An 18,180-nucleotide genomic window follows, 5' to 3' on the forward strand; every position below is an offset into this window, starting at 1 on the left:
TTTTTTTTTTTTTTTGCCTACTATCTGACAGGAAGGAACATAAAGTAAGATCCAGTATTCCACAATTAGTTGACAGAAGTAAGGAGAGGACAGTACAAATATGGAACTTTGTATATTTGTTATATTAACTACACTGTAGGAAAACTGGAATATAGCAAAGGATCTTTTGGGTGGTTTTTCTTTCTTTCTTGGTTTGTGTGTTTACTGAATGGCAGGTGGGGGATGAAAAATTAATAGTTTACCTTTAGTGGACAAAAAAAAGGAAGTGAATCAGTCTGACTTGAGCTCAAAAGGTCATTTTTCAGCTCAAACTTCTTTCACATAGGAAAGCAATGTTGGAAACATTCAGAGTTGGTATATTTCTCAAACATCTTCCCCTTTTTGAGCTTTTTCTTTTTGTGGGATGCAGGGAAGACCATATAAGAAAGTCTGTGATTTTATTAGCACTGTTGAAGACAGAAGCCTGGGTATCTCCTGGATAACCTTGGCTACACTCTGTGATCAGATCCAGTGTTCTTGGTGATATTTGCACCTGAAAGTGTTGGAGGAAGTTTCCCTCAGTGGAAGGCCCCACACACCCTGTAATCCCATTTGAGGAATCTAGATTAAACTACAGAATTTCCTCAAATTGTGTCCTGTCACGTGCTCTAAACACTCACAGGACATCAGAGATGCAACAGATTCTAAAGATGATGATAATAATCATCCTTACTTTAAACTGGAGGACATCAGTGACTCCTCCAAAGCCATATAGATTGCTTAAGGCAGAGTCAGTAACAGGGATGTCCTTTCTCCAGTCCTTTTATGTACCAGAGAACGAAACTGCAGTTTGTAATGTCTAGTCCAGGTTCAAAAGCGAATAGTAATAAGAATTTGAGTAGGCTTGTTTTCTGTTCCCCTTTCTTCAGCCAGGACCATATAAATAAATGCCTTGTTAAATAAATCCCTCGTTTACCTTAAGAAGAAATAAATATATTTGACTTCCATAAATGTCTACTGATGAATTTTATTTCAAAGGCTGAAGGGGACGGGGAGTGGCTAGTAGGTACCTTATAGAGCTATGATGTTTATTATGGTATGAGAAAATTTTTTTCTCATATATAGTCTTAAAATGTTTATCTAGAAAAGTTAAATTGAGAATTGTTGCTATTGTTGTTAAGTATTGTTGAGATGGTTCAGACTCACAGTGCCCCTGTTTCTGAGGCTTTAAATCTTCACAGGAGCAGATAACCCCATCTTTCTCCTGTGGAGTGGATGGTGGTCTCAAACTATGAATCTTGTGTTTCACAGTCTGGTGCTTATTGTATGAAGCCACTACACTCCCAAACTGAGACTATCACTCCTCTAGACATACATTGTTGTTGCTAAGTGCAGTTGAGTTGGTTCCGACTCATAGCAAACCTGCAGAGGGTTTTGAAGGAGCAACTGGTGGATTTGAACCACTAACCTTGTGGTGAGCAGACCAGTGCTTGTATTACAGTGCCACAGCAGGACTCAAGCTAAACATATGAGAGAGCGTCAACATTTCATGGAAAAATGAAAGATGGTAGAATTTTTCCAAAAACTTTCTGAAGTCCCTTCATAACTAAAATATACAAAGTTTTCTGTTTCCATCACTGTAAATAATTCTTACCATAAAAATCAAGACTAGCATAGAGTGACCCTTCTATAAAAGTCCAGAAAAGTGGGATTCTGGATGGACATTGAAGGAAACACAAAATCCTCCCTATATGTCTTAGTTTCCATCTCGGGATCAAACCAAAATCAAATTCACTACCACTGAGTTCATTCAGATTCACAGAATCCCTACATGGGAGTGGCTGGTGGGTTTTTAATGTCAGCCTTGTGGCTAGCAGTCCAGTGCTTGTTCTATAGCACCAAAATTAAGAACAATAGAGATATAAATTCTCAAATGACTTACTCTCCTAACTCCAATTAAACTTTCAGAAGCTACTCTCTCTCTCTGAAGATGACAATTATACAGGTCCTTAGCACAAAAGCCACTAGCTCTGCTGTCCCACCACTAAAACCAGCTGCTATTAAATCAATTCTGACTCACGGCAACCCCATGCGTGACACAGTACAACTGTACTCTGCAGGGTTCACAAAGGCAGGTTTTTGGGGAATTAAAAGTGACAGGCTTTTTTCGGAGATAACTCTAAACGGACTTGAAACTACAACCCTTTCAATTCCCAATGCCTCCTAACAGATTTCACTGAATGTCTCTTCATTTACATGGTGCTGGAGCAAGGAAATCTACAGTATCCAGACTATTATACACATATTGGTCCAAAGTAGGGTCACTTTCAATGGAAAAACGCAAGAATATACTATACTTGTATGCTAACAACAGTGATTAGAATAGGAAGTACCTGGTTTTTCCTTTGAGTAAGAAGAAATTTAACAATAATTGGTTCTCAAATGCTTGGCTGCTATTAACATGTTCATTATAATAACTTTAGACTCTAAAAAAAATTTGTGGGAATTTCGAAAAGGATTTTTGTTGTTGTTGTTGTTGTTATTGTTAGGTGCCATCAAGTCAGTACGGACTCACAGGGACGTTATGCACAGCAGAACGAAATACTGCCCGATACTGGGCTAACCTCACAACTGTTGCCACGCTTGAGTCCATCAATGCTGCCACTTGTCTAATCCATATCGTTGGGGGTCTTCCTCTTTTTCTCTGACCCTCCAACCTTAACAAACATGATATCCTTCTCCAGCGACTGCTCCCTCCTGATAATCTGTCCAAAGCATTAGAGACGAAGTTTGGCCATCTTGGCCTCCAAGGAGAACTCTGAGTGCACTTCTTCCAAAACGGATCAATTGGTTCTTTTGGCAGCTCATGGCACTTTCAATATTCTCCTCCAACACCACAACTGAAAAGCATCAATTCTTCTACGGTCTTCCTTATTCACTGTCCAGCTTTCACATGCATATGAGGTTATTAAAAATTCCATGGCTTGGGTCAGGCACAACTTAATCCTCAAGTTGACATCTTAGCTCTTCAAAACTTTAAAAAGGTCTTGTGCAGAAGATTTGCCTAATGCAATATGTCCTTTGATTTCTTGACTGGTGCTTCCATGGGTGTTGATAGTTGATCCAAGAAGAATGAAGTCCTTGACAACTTCTATCTTTTCTCTGTTGATAAGAATGTTGTTTATTGGTCCAGTGGTGAGGATTTTTGTTTTCTTGACATTGAGATGCAATCCATACCGAAGGCTGTGCTCTTTGATCTTCATCAGTAAATATTTTAAGTCCTCTTCACTTTCAGCAAGCAAGGTTGTACCATCTGCATATCACAGGTTGTTAATGAGTCTTCCTCCAATACTTATGCCAACATTTTCTTCATAGAACCCAGCTTCTCGGATTATTTGCTCAGCATACAGGTTAAATAAGTATGGTGAAAGAATACAACCTTGTCGCACACCTTTTTAAATTTTAACCATTCAGTGTTCCCATGTTCTGTTCGAACAACTGCCTCTTGGTCCATATACAGATTCCTCATGAGCACAATTAAGTGTTCCAGAATACTCATATTTCGCAATGTTGTCCATAGCTTGTCACGATCCACACAATCGAAAGTCTTTGCGTAGTCAATAAAGCACAGGTAAACATCTTTGTAATATTCTCTGCTTTCAGCCAAGATCCATCGGACATCAGCAATGATATCCGTTGTTCCAAGGCCTCTTCTGAATCTGGCTTGAACCTCTGGAAGTTCTCTGTCAATGTATTATTGTAGCCGTTTCTGTATTACCGTTAACAACACTTTACTCACATGGGATATCAAAGAGATTGTCCGATGATTTCTGTTGGGCCACCTCTCTTTGGAATGGGCACAAATACGGATCTCTTCCAATCAGTTGGCCAGTTAGTTGTCTTTCAAATTTCTTGGCAGAGATGAGTGCCTCCTGTGCTGCCTCACTTTCTTGAAAGATTATAATTTTTATTTCATCAATTCCTGGTGACTTGTTCTTTGCCAATTTGCTCAATGCATCTTGGACTTCCTCCTTCAGTAGCTTAGCTCTTGATCATATGCTACCTCTTGAAATAGTTGAACATTAACCATTTCCTTTTGGTACAGTGACTCTGTATATTCCTTCCATCTTCTCTTGATGCTTTGTGCATGATTCAATAATTTGCCCAGTGAATCTTTCAATAACGAAAGTTGAGGCTTGAATTTTTTCTTCAGTTCCCTCAGCTTGAGAAATGCTGAGCATGTTCTTCCCTTTTTGTTTTTTTGACTCCAGATCTTTGCACATTTTGTTGTAATATTTGGCTTTATCTTCTCGAGCTGATCTTTGAAAATTTCTGTTCAGCTCTTGGACCTTCTCATTTCTTCCATTTTATTTAGCATCTCTACGCTGGAGAGCAAGTTTCAGAGTCTCTTCTGACATCCATTTTGACCTTTTCCTTCTTTCTTGTCTTCTCAATATGACTTTTTGCTTTCTTCATGTATGATGTTCTTGATATCATCCCACAACTCTTCTGTTCTTCGGTCTTTAGTATTTAATGTATCAAATCTGTTCTTCAGATGATCCCGAAATTCAGGTGGGATATATTCAAGGTCATATTTTGGCTCTCGTGGACTTGTTTTCATTTTTTTCAGCTTCAGTTTGAATTTGCATATGAGTAATCGATGGTCCTTTCCACAGTCTGCCCCAGCCTTGTTTTCACTGATGATATGGAGCTTTTCCACCATCTCTTCCCGCAGTTGTAGTCAATTTGATTTCTATGTATTCCATCTGGTGAAAAGTCCATGTGTATAGTCGTCTCTTACGATGTCTAAAGAAGGTATTTGAAATGAACAAATCATTGATTTTGCAAAATTCTATCATGCATTCTCCAACATAATTTCTATCACCAAGGCCATATATTCCAACCAGTGATCCTTCCTCTTTGCTTCCAACCTTTGCATTCCAATCACCAGTAATGATCAATACATCTTGATTGCATACTTCATCGATTTCAAATTGAAGAAGTTGATAGAAGTCTTCTATTTCATACTCACTGGCTTTAGTGCTTGGCACATAAATTTGAATGATAGTGGTATTAACTGGGCTTCCCTGTAGGCACATGGATATTATCCTATCACAGGCAGCATTGTACCTCATGACTTATCTGGAGATGTTCTTTTTGATGATGAATCCAACACCATTCCTCTTCAATTTGTCATTCCCAGCATGGTAAATCATGTGATTGTCAGATTCAAAATGGCCAATACCTGTCCATTTCAGCTCACTAATGCCTAAGATATCAACGATTATGCGTTCCATTTCATTTTTGACAGCTACCAATTTTCCCAGATTCATATTTTGTACATTCCATGTTTCGATTTTCAATGGATGTTTACAGCTGTTTCTCTTCATTTTGCATTGTGTCCCATCAGCAAATGAAGGTCCTGTGGGCTTTACTCCATTCGCGTCATCACAATCAACTCTACTTTGAGGAGGCAGCTCTTCCCCAGTCGCATTTTGAGTGCCTTCCAACCTACGGGGCTCATTTTCCGGCACTGTATCTGACAGCGTTTCACTGCTATTCATAAGGTTTTCAGTGACTAAATATGTGGAAGTAGTTCGTCACTCTTTCTTCCTAGTCAAATTCATTTATATTTACATGTGCACATGGATTCAAAGATAAAGGTGAAATGTGAAAATACCTTAAAATGATTGCTTTTATAAAAATACATTCTTCAGTTTATTTTAGGGCCTAAAAATAATATGACACAAAGATGAGAAGTTACTCTTCTATGACTAAAAGTAATGTACCTACAGAATTGGAGTTCTTTTTTTCATGCAGTCTATCAGGCTTAGTAATCAACATTCTTTCATGCCTCATTCCTAGAACTGAGTATTTCATCTGCTACATTGCATGTAAGGGTAAATGTTCCTTCCTTGGTCACAGCTATGAAGAACACATTTTTAATCTGAGTGAAAATGCACATTTCAAAAAATACACCATAATTGATGTGTAACCCAAGCATCTAAATCCAAATTCTTAAAACAGTAGATATTTCAAAGCACAGAAAAATAAAGCAGAGCATAAACAAAGTTCAGAAACAAATGTCTTGTATTAATGCACAAGAAATTAAAATTAGGTGCTAAAAAATGAAAAAGATGTGTGTACCTGCAAGTAAATGTCCAAGTTACATTTATTCTCCACCTGAATTTGTGTCAGAGGTAATGCAATGTATGACCTATAGTTTGGTTCACAGTTTTAGGGGTTTATTAAAAAGGAGTCTGCTTTTAAGGAACCTGACATTTAAACATTTTTATTGTTAGAAATCCAGAGTACAAAAGATGTGTATGTAGTGTAATGCATATAGTGCATCATTTGAAATCCCAAACCACTGGCATATTTATACTGGATTATGACAATCCTAGAAATAGATACACAACCAAGAACAACACTTAAGGGAACAATCTATAATCCTAAAGAAAATATACTGCAAATTATCTTATTCAGCTCTAATCCTCAAATTAGTAAAGAGACAAAATGAGTTATATAACATTTTCTTTTCAGCATGTTAACATTTGCTTCATCATGTATCATTTATTTTAATCAAAGACTTCAGATACATTGTGTAAAAATTTTCACAAAGGCTACAAACATACACATCCAAGAATGCAAAATTAAATACAATTCTCACTGAATGATGCCAAACAGTTGTGACAGTTGACCAAATGTAATAACGTAAATAAAAGGAAACTGTAGTATAGGTTTCAGAATCTGGCACTTACCATGGGTGATATACTTTGAGAGCTGCTGCCACTTCTACCGTGATATGGATGCATGTAATTCTGGTATAGCTGCATGCCATACTACAGAAGAAAGAAATAAAAACACATCTTACCACTTTCACTATACTGATTATTAATAAAGATCACTTTCATTAATTATACTTAATCAATATATGTCTTTTAGTGTCAAGAAATGATACATTTAAAGTGACTGTTTTTACTTGGACCCACAACTTAAGATCTACCTTATCAGTATAAAGTTTGGAACTCATATTGTTACTCAGTACTCTTAACATCATGTAACACTACAACCATATGGAGTGGTACACTGCCTAATGATAAGAAAGCTCACTTAAAAAGGCTACCATGCTTGGTGGTACAATGACTCAAAACTCCCATACTCATTCTGGATGCTAAGCAACACTGAGAAAGTTCACCATTGTTGTTGTTGTTGTTGTTGTTAAGTGCCATCGAGTCAGTTCTGATGGATAGTGACCCTGTATAGGGTTTCCGAGGAGTGACTGGTGAGCTTGAATCACTGGCTTTTCGGTTCAAACCAATCTTGGGATCTAGTGCTCATCCTACAGCACAATAAAATCTCTGATAATCAATCAATGAATTCCACTGTCTCTTTGGTAAATCCAAAACTGGTATTTACGTTGAGGATTCTTAGACCTGTATGATCCTGTAGGATCAATAGTATGATGACATTGTTTAATTTTTAGCTTCAATCTCTGGGACACCAATATGGTGGGGGAACCAAATCAGACTTATTTCAGAAAAAGATGACAAATGTCAGTGTAACTAGAATAGGTAAGGACTGAAATTACTGTGATTTCTAGAGGTAAAATCATAGGAAAGGGTTACCAGGCAACAAGTAGAAAAGTACATTGAATTACAAATATAATATATCTTTAAGAAACATTAAATATGCCAAGTGCTATGACCAAACCTGCCCTGGAGCAAGGGGGGTCTGGATAAAACAGGAAGATAGCTTTAGGCTTCACAATGTTTTAAACCATACACCAACATACGAAATGGGATAGACAACTTGGTTTTCAGCTAAACATCACAATTCTCTCTTTCATGGAACCATAATGAAGTTAAAAACAGATCTTTTAGGAAAGAGAACAAAGGGACACCATGGAATCAAATCTTACCTTTAGGATGATTTCAACTGAACATTCCAACAGAGTTGTTTCTCCACTAAAAATTATTTCATGAACAGCAATTTCAGGCAAGTAGATTATATTTTGTAATTAGGCAATATTGGAAGTGGTTCCTGCTGTCAAAATTTTGCTTTTAACAATTCAATCCCACATTCACTTAAGAGTCATTGTATTGTTTTCATTCAATTTTTTCCCATCTTCAAAAAAATATTTTTTAAATTAATGTTTAATGGCTGTTACTGGGACCTAATGAAATTGATTTAAATTAACTATGTATGGAGCTCTGGTAGCGTAGTGGTTACGAATCGGGCTGCGAACCTTAAGGTCAGTGGTTCGAAACTACCAGCCGCTCCGCGGGAGAAAGATAAGGCTTTCTACTCCCATAAAGATTTACACCCTTGGAAACCCTATACTGGGTCGCTATGGGTCGGAACCGACTCGAAGGCACTTAACAACAACAACATGTATGCTATAACTGTAACAAGAAGACAACAGAGCTTAATTTCTGCTCAGATTAATTCTGGGGAATATACAACCTAAAACCAACACTTTCACAGGTACATGCTGCTTGGCTGCCTTTTATTTACCTGCAAAGAAAAGTCTGCTACCTACTAATAAGACTGTTTTTTTCACAGATGTATTGTCCCTGGTAACTGCAGTGCCTCTGTGCTGTAGGAGGTTTTTACTAGGTCTTTAACTTTAGCCAAAGGAAAGGGCACAAGATCACCTAAAGACGTTCCTGTCCTACTGAAGGGCAAATAGAGAATGACGGTATGTTAGAGAGAAGCTAGTAGAAGACTTGACTGAGGAGAAGGAGACAATATATAATGAGGACAATTTACATAATCTCCTCTTTCTAAAACCTCACTATTCTATGATTCCATGCCTCTCCTCTCAGTTTGGACATGTCATCAGGATGGACCGAGCACAGAAGAAGACAACACTGTTAAGAGTCAATACAAAAGAGGGAGCAGCTCGATGAGATGGACAGGCACAGTAGCGGCAACAATGGCCTAAACATAGTCACGATTGCTACGCGCTGGAGCCAACTCAGTGGCACCTAGCAATAACAGCAACAACAACAACAACATAGGTAACTGGCCTTCCTCTAACGAAAACAGCAACGTCTCCTTCTGATGCTACAGAAACAGATTACTGACTCACAAAATGAGGATCCCCCAGGATGTGCCTGAGGCACAGATGACTTCAGAAAGCTTCGAGGGTGACTCCAATGTACATCTTTAGCTGTCTAGTTATTACTCTCTGGATTATTAGGTTTCTAAAGTTTTCTACATTTTATTTTTTTAAACATTTTATGACAATGAAGAATATTGAAGCAACTACTTATAATGAGAGCATTTCAAAGAATTAAGTCTTATAAGACACCAGTTAGTCATTAAAAAACAACTACAATAAAGAGAAATCAATAGTCACCTTAAAGGTAGAACGTATGAGAAACAAACCCCTATAAAGAAGTAATCATAGTGACTATCTGTTATGAAAGAAAAACAAACTTTCATAGTTAATCCAAAAGCTTCATTTAAACCATTTAAAAAGATATTCTTCCAAATCAAATATGACAATTAAAAATTCTGATTCTGATCATTCTGCCCCTGCCCTCCTCCCCAATCTCTAAACTGGAAGGAAGACAGAGTTTAAGAAATTACAGAACTAAGAATGACAATGGACAATGGACCTGGAAAACACAAAAACTGTGATTCAATTAAAAAATTCCCAGCATCTCCTCTTCCTGCTAAATGAAATGGAGGAAGCCAAAGCTCTCGTGAGGCCTTACACTATGCTCTGTGTTATCCGTTTCTAAACATATAAAGAGCTACTTTAATACATATATCCAATATGAACATCTAAACCTTTCAGTTATCTGGTTAATTATTTTAGCAAATTCTTTTCTTTCCCAAGCAGGTATCATAAAAAGTAACAGCAACTCTGTGGGAGAAAGCTGGGGCTTTCTGCTCTAGTGGAAACTTACAGCCTTGGAAAATTTTCTGCAGGGTTGTTATGACACAAATCCCACTTGATGGCAGTGAGTTTGGTTTTCGATGTAACATTCTGAAGGATAAATATCCAACATCTCTCTTCTGTAAATCTACCTTTGCTGTTGTTTCTAATCGAGTCAGTTCTGACTCACAGTGACCCTGCGTAAGGTTTCTGAGAAGTGACTGGTGGGTTTGAACCACCAACCATGTGGGTAAAAGTACAGTGCTTATTTTATAGTGCCACATCAGGACTTCACTTTTAATAGGTTCTTAATCTTCTCACCACTTGTCAATTTATCTTACTGTGATGGCTTATGTGTTGCTGTGATGCTGGAAGCTATGCCACTAGTATTTCAAATATCAGCAGGGTCACCCATGGTGGACACGTTTCCGATGACCTTCCAGACTAAGACAGACTAGGAAGAAGGGGGGGACACAGACAATTTTCGAATATTTAGTCACTGAAAACCTTATGAACAGCAGTGGAACTCTGTCAGATAGCACCAGAATACTGAATATTGAAACATAATGAAGAGTGTTAGCAGATTGTCAGATACAGTATCATATGGCCCCTCAAGTTGGAAGGCATTCACAAAATATGATTGGGGAAGAGCTGCCTCCTAAAAGCAGAGTTGACTGTGATAATGTGAATGCAGTAAAGCTTTCAGGTCCTTCAGTACTGATGGGCACAATTCAGTATGAGGAGAAACAGCTATAAATATCCATTAATAATATCAGAACATGGAATGTATGAAATATGAATCTAGGAAAATCGGAAGTTGTCAAAAATGAAATGGAATGCATAAACACAGATATTCTAGGCATTAGTAAGCTAAAATTCATTGGTATTAGCCATTTCAAATCTGACAATCACATGGTTTACTATGCCAGTTATGACATATTGCAGAGGAATGGTGTCATCATCAAAAATAACATCTTAAGATCCATCTTGAAGTACAACATTGTGTGTGATAGGATAATATCCATACATCTACAAGGAAGAACGGTCTCCTGATGTAGTGCTGTAAGATCAGCAGTGGACTGTGAACCACAAGGGCTGGCAATTCAGACCCATCCTCTGCTCCTCAGAAGCCCTATTTGGGGTTTCTATGAGTGGGAAATGATTCAACAGCACTTAACAACAAGACCAATTAATACAACTATTAATCAAATTCATGCACTAACCACTAAATCCAGTGGAGATAAAACTGAAGAATTCTATTAACTATGAAATTGATCAAGCATGCAATCAAGATGTATTGATAATTATTGGTGCCTGGAATGCAAAGGTTGGAAACAAAGAGGAAGATCAGCTGTTGGGAAATATGGCCCTGGTGATAGAAATGATGCTGGAGGTTGCATGACAGAATTTTATAAATCCAATGACTTCTTCATTGCAAATACCTTTTTAAAACATGAAAGATGACTATACACATGGACATCAACAGATGGAATACACAGGAATCAAACTGACAATATCTGTGGATAGATAGTAGAAAAGTTCCATTTTATCAGCTAAAACAAGGCCAGGGACACACTGTGGTTACATAGGACCATCAACTGCCCTTATATAAGTTCAGACTGAAACTGAAAAAAATTAAAACAAGTCCATGAGAGTTAAAATATGACCTGGAACATATCCCACCCAAATTTGATATCATCAAAAGAACAGATTCCATGTATTAGACACAAATGACTGAAGACCAGAAGAGTTGTGGGATGACATCAAGCATTATACTGGAAGAAAGCAAAAGGTCATTGAGAAGACAAGAAAGAAGTTAAAGATCAAACTGGATGTCAATAGAGACGCTGAATCTTGCTATGCAGCATAGACATGCTAAGCAAATGGAGAAATGAGGAAAAAGAGCTGAATAGAACATTTCAAATGGTATCTCGAGAAGAAAAAGTCAAATATTATAATGAAATGTGCAAAGTCATAGAGCTAGAAAACCAAAAGTGATGAACACATTCAGCATTTCTCAAGCTTACGGAACTGAAAAAAAGAAAATCTAAAGATTCAACTTGTAATACATTGAAGGAGTCTACAGATAAAATATTGAATGATGCAGAAAGCATCAAAAGAACATGGAAGGAATACACAGAATCACTGTACCAAAAAGAAATGGTTGATGTTCAACCATTTCAAGAAGTAGTATATGATCAAGAGCCAATGACACTGAAGAAAGAAGTCCAAGGTGCACTTAAGGGAAAGAAGAAGGATCTGGGAATTGATGGAACACAGATTGAAATCGTTGAACAAACTGATGCAGCATTGGAGGCAAGTACTCTCGCATCTATGCCAAGAAATTGGAAGACAGCTACCAGGCCTACTAATTGGAAGACATCCTTATTTGTGCCCATTCAAAAGAGAGGTGATCCAACAGAATTTGGAAATCATTGGACAGTATCATTAATATTGAATGCAAGTAAAAGTTTGCTAAAGATAATTCAAAAATGGCTCCAACAGTACATTGACAGAGAACTACCAGTAGTTCAAGCCAGATTCAGACAAGGATGTGGAACAAAGAATGTCATTGTTGATGTTAGATGGATCTTGGAAGAAAGGAGAGAATACTAGAAAGATGTTTACCTGTGCTTTATTGACTATGCAAAAGTTTTTGGTTGTATGGATCACGACAAGCTATAGATAATGTTACAGAAAATGAGTGTTCCAGAACACTTAATTGTGCTCATGAGGAATCTGAACATAGCCCAAGAGGCAGTAGCTGGAACAGAACAAGGGAACACCAAATAGTTTAAAATTAGGAAAGGTATTTACCAGGGTTATATTATTTTTTCATACTTATTCAATCTGTACGTTGAGCAAAATATCTGGGAAGCTGGATTGTACAAAGAGGAACGTGGCATCTGGGTTGGAGGAAGACTCATTAACAACCTATGATAAGGAGATGATTCAGCCTTGCTTGCTGAAAGGGATGAGGACTTAACATATTTACTGATACACACCAAAAACAACCACCTTCTGTGGATGCAGGTTGCACCTCAATGTAATGAAAACAAAAATCCTCCCAACTGGACCAATAAATAATAGCAAGCTAAATGCAGAAAAGATTAAAGTTATCAAAGACTTTATTTTGCTTGGATCAACCACCAAAAGTCATGGAAGCAGCAGTCAAGAAATCAAAGAACATATTGAAATGTTCGAGAGGAAAGATGTCTGTTTGAAGACAAAGATAAGCCTGACCTAAACCATGGTATTTTCAATAATCTCATATGCATATGAAAGTTGAACAATGAATAAAGAAGACCATAGAAGAATCTGATGTATTTGAGTTATGGTATTAGAGAAGAATATTAAAAGTATCATGGAGTGCCAAAGAACAAACAAATCTGTGTCGGAAGAAGTACAGCCAGAGTGCTCTTTAGAAGCCAGGATGGCAAGACTTCATCTCTCATACTTTGGACATTAATATCAGGAGGGATCAGTCCCTGGAGGAGAATATCATGCTTGGTAAAATGGAGGGTCAGCAAAAGATAAGGACAACCCCCACTGGGATGGAGTGATACAGTGGCAGTGACAATGGGCTCAAACATAGCAATGACTGTGAGATTGGCCCAGGACTGGGCAGCGTTTTATTATGTTGTGTATAAGGTTGCTGAGTAGGTATCAACTCAAAGGCACCTACCAACAACAAGAACTCTTCCAAAAATGCTCATAACAAATTATACTTTTGAAAGTAGTCAACTCTACCTAGCACAAAGGCAGATGTCTTTAAAATATCCATAGTAAAAGTATATAATTTAAATCACAATTGCAACCTAAAAAGCATTTAGAAGCAACTAAAATGAAATACAAAGCAATTGCATTAAGCACCTCCAGGTGGGCATATTTTAAAATACAACTCATGAAACTCAACATCATAAAGACCAGGCTTACTAATCTGTTAAGAGAATACTGGATCCTCCAACATTAAGGCCCTTAGTTACCCTCCAAGCCTGGAACTGAACTCACCTCAGTGGTGCAATTTTCAGTAAAACAATAGGCCTATTAGGTGAACGGCAACACAAGGAAGTATGCACTCCTTAGAACAAGCAACCATCTGAGCATAAAAGAGCATTATTTCCCCAGGAATAAAACTAAAAAGGAAGGGATAGCAGAGGAATAAAGGATGAATGGAAACAGTACACACAGAGATGAAGTGGAAAGAGCGCTGTGCTATATTGTGGGGACTGTAATCAATGAGAGAGGCAAAATGTGCTTCAACTGTTGAATGGAAAACTGATTTGCTCTGTAAACTTTCACCCAAGTGACAATAAAAGCTTAAAAAAAAAAAAGTTATACTTCATTGGAGTGTTGCCAACAGTTTACAAATGCAAACTAAATCCTATATAATATATATATATTCCTGGTTTGGCGCTGTGGGCTAATGCATCAGACTACAAAAGTTGTTTGAACTGCAAAGTCGGTGGTTCAAGCTCATCAGCTGCTCCTTGGGAACCCTATACAGGGTTGCTATGGGTCGAAATCGACTCGATGGCACTTCACAACTCTCTCTCTATATATATATAAAAATATATAAACATATATATGTAGGGAATATTTGTACAAAAGTGAAAATCAGAGTATTTTTTGAAATGTAATACTCCACACAAAAAGAGAAATATATGAGGCTATTCTACTTTACTCTAGAAACATTTATGTAAACGTAAAAAATAAAATAGACACATTTGGGGTGACTATTTTTCTTTTTCCCATACAGGCACACAGATTCAGACTGAGTTTTCACGGTTTGAAATACAAATATGTTCAAACGTTCATGGTACTTCCAGCATGTAATAGAAATACACACCTCTGGCGAGATTACCTTAAGCAATCTAATTGCGGTCATCCAGCACGTCCTACTCTGCTCTTCTTCTGCACAGAGCATTTTCAGGTCTCGGGGCCCTCCCGTTTTGTTAGGCTAGAAGGCCACAGCACATTGTTTATCGTTAATGCATATCTTGAAGGTAACACCTGTTGAAATAAAAGCCACTAAAATTCTCCTATATATAAGAGGAAGCTGCCTCTTTTAAAAAGAAATTAAAAGAAACCCAAGCTTACCTAAAAGACTGAGGCTTGCTTTATTCATCTATCAAAATATTAAGCCTGTACCTTAAAGCAGAATCCATAGTTAGTCGGTGCTCCATGTTTTTTTTTGCCTGTCAGTGACACATAAATATCACTATTGCCAAATTCACTGAAAAACTGCAAATGCCGTGGTTCCTTAAAAAAAAAAAAAAAAAATGGTGAGCACTGAAATGAACACATATTTTTTATACTTTCTCTTTTGGGTTTCTATTATATTACATAATTTATACCTTGAGCAAAAATTATTCCAAACACAATTTCAGTATACAGAAACAAAAGCAAAGGGAAACTAGGTCACAATATCCTTAAATAACCACAAACTGGATACATTATTATTTCATTTGGAAAGTGGGAGTCTGTTCGTAATTTAACATCAGATAGTACAAAAATATTCATCTTCCTATTTAAACATTCTTTTAAAGTATCATTCCAAGGAATCTGAGGGAGAGAAGGCAGCAAAGAATGCTTTTGCGAAAGGATTTTCATATCTGGGTTTCAACAAATGGGAAAAGGCTGGCTTCAGTCTCCAGAGCAGTTTAGAGAACAAAGGGGAGAAAGAGAAGGCAATTTCTACTTGGTTCAAACTGGTCATCCCTCACAGATGAGTCCTTACTGATGCATCACATTCCTCATGAATGATGTCCCTCATCTCTCAAGAACACACCACAGAGAGATGTGAGGCAGGCTGAATGACTCTCCTTCAATATAAAAAGAAGGAAGCTGGTACAGAACTACTGGCGGTGGAATGTGTCTGATTCTCAAGGTCAAGTGGAATCCTGAATGGCTATTTAGAGAATTAGAGAGCAGCACCAGGTCGTATGTTCATTGATAGTTAACACTTGGAGAAATGCTTAGCTCTTGGAGTAAAACATATCATCAAAGCTGGCCAAAACTAGTTCTCTCAAATCTTGCAACTTTCAGTGTGAACTGAAATCAGAAGCACCAGAATCACGTTGAGATCCAGTTAGAAATACAAAAATCTCAGGGCCTACCCCAAACCTAACTGAATTAATACCTGCATTTTTAAATGATCACCAGGTGATCCCTATGAGCATTAAAATTTGGGAAATGGTACTCTAAAAACCCACAACATTTAGCAGTATGAATTACCCCATTCAAATCCAAAGGAATTCCAGTTTCAAACAGGAACAATCCCTTTTCTAAGCGCCCTGGTAACGTAGTTAGTGATTAAATCTCCTGGCTGCTAACTGAAAACTCACCTGCTGCCCTGGGGGGAAAGATGTGGCAGTGGGCTTTTCTAAAGAGTCACAGCCTTAGGATCGCTATGAAGCAGAATCAACTCAATGGCAGTGGGTTTGGTTTTGTGGTTTGGATACCATTTCTGAGGAGTGGTAGAGCAATTATGTCAGAGATCTTAGGCATTTTGATTTAATGACTAACTGTAGTTCCCAACTGCATGAGAGAATAAGGCAGAAAAAAACAACAACAACATTATTTTAAAAGACTCAGCCTAAGACTCTTGGAATAAAGGAGGAGAAAGGAGAAAGGTATTCTTATTGTGATGGCTTATAAAATTTATTCCTTCTTAGAAACTGATTTTCTACTCAACAAATACTTGATTTCTATGAAGATCTCAAAAGAATTTCTAGTCCTCTGGTATCATAGTACTACCAAAGTCATTTAGATACGTGGAAAAGGCAGCTTACAGAATACTAGAAGGCAGGTCAGTTTCTTGATTGAATTTTATCCCACCAGGATCGGGCAGTGTTTCGTTCTGTTGTGCACAGGATGGCTATGAGTCGGTACCAACTCGATGGCACCTAACAACAACAACAACAACTGCAGACATATCAAGGCCTCTGGCAATACAAAAGTCCTCTTGTAGAGCTGTAGGATAAGCACTAGACTGATAGCTACAAGTTTAGAGGTTCAAACCCACTAACCACTCCTTGGGAAACCCTATACAGGATCACTATGAGTCATAACCAACTCATGAGCACTTAGTAACAACAGCATGACACTACAGGACGCAAGGATTAGTTGGATAGCTAACAAAAGTTAAACATGTGACTGTGTATCGGGCAAGTTGAAGAGAATATTTTCTTAGCCTAGTGGTTACAAATTGGGCTGCTAATCTTTTGGTTAGCAGTTCGAAACTACCAGCTGTTCCATGGGAGAAAGATGAGGCTTTCTGCTCCTGTAAAGATTTACAGCCTTGGAAACCCTATGCAGGGTCGCTATGACTAGGAAGTGACTCTACGGCACATAACAACAACGTCCTAGCCACGTCTCCAAGGGGTGCTGGTGATGAAGTGGGTTAGGCGTTGGGCTGCCAACCACAAGTTCAGCCCTCTGAATCTACCAACTATTCCATGAAGAAAAGATGAGGCTTTCTGCTCCTATAAAGATTTACAGCCTCGGAAACCCCGTACAGGTCAAAATGGCACACAACAACAACCACATCCCCGAGGTCTGTAGCAGTGCTTATCTAACCCCTAAGCAACTCACACTTTTAGAAAGGAAAATAACTGAAATCTCAAGGAAGGAACAGGAAATGGTCCCCTTGCCAGACAGAAATCTTATACTAGATACTAGCCAACCTACACAATTTGTACTAAGAGCGTAATCATTGTCTCTTCTAATATCTTCAGATAATTTTTTTCTTAGACACAGGTTAGACAGAAGAATGGTATGTGTTGGGGGTAGCAAAGTCAGGCATTCTCTTGAGGGAAGCTAAGACTGGCCCAAGAATAGAAGTTTGATGTTTAGCCAAAGGAGAAGGCCATTGTAGCAAAATTAAGGGACTGGATCCAGTAGAAGGAAGAAAAGTCATTTTGTTGTATAAAGAGCAAGGAGGAAAAGGAGGTAAAAGATGGGATCAAAAAAATACAAGGGGAAGTGGGTTTTAATAAGAAGACTGTTAAGAGATGTAAGAGTTAAACAAGCTATGAGCATCTCTTCCAGTAAAGGCTGGATAGTGATAAAACACGACTAGCCTAAAAAACCACTATTCTCTGACCTTACATGCAAAAAAATTTGATCTAGCATGCATGTGCTTAAAACACTCCCATATGCTATTTTGTACATGAAGAAAAAACACTGGGAAAATAAATAGCTCTTAAAAATAGTTATGACCCAAACAGCAAAATAGGTAAATATTCACCCTAACATTATCTATGATAAGAAAATTTGAAAACTAGCTTACATACTCAAGAAAGATTAGT

At 37.7% G+C, this 18,180-nt stretch overlaps 1 protein-coding gene across 2 annotated transcripts in view; it reads right to left on the reverse strand.

The window, feature by feature from the left end:
• Positions 1 to 18,180, reverse strand: part of GRB14 (growth factor receptor-bound protein 14) — a 212,501-nt gene that overhangs the window by 7,538 nt on the left and 186,783 nt on the right. For both annotated transcript variants that reach the window (XM_006866993.1, XM_006866994.1), the window contains 3 exons: positions 15,020 to 15,130; positions 14,733 to 14,828; positions 6,741 to 6,821 (listed from right to left, as the gene is read on the reverse strand). In XM_006866993.1, the coding sequence (XP_006867055.1) occupies positions 6,741 to 6,821; positions 14,733 to 14,828; positions 15,020 to 15,130 (288 nt within the window). The remainder of the gene's footprint in view (positions 1 to 6,740; positions 6,822 to 14,732; positions 14,829 to 15,019; positions 15,131 to 18,180) is intronic.

The sequence above is a fragment of the Chrysochloris asiatica genome, unplaced genomic scaffold, assembly GCF_000296735.1.
Source record: "Chrysochloris asiatica unplaced genomic scaffold, ChrAsi1.0 scaffold00099, whole genome shotgun sequence".
Taxonomy (NCBI): domain Eukaryota; kingdom Metazoa; phylum Chordata; class Mammalia; order Afrosoricida; family Chrysochloridae; genus Chrysochloris; species Chrysochloris asiatica.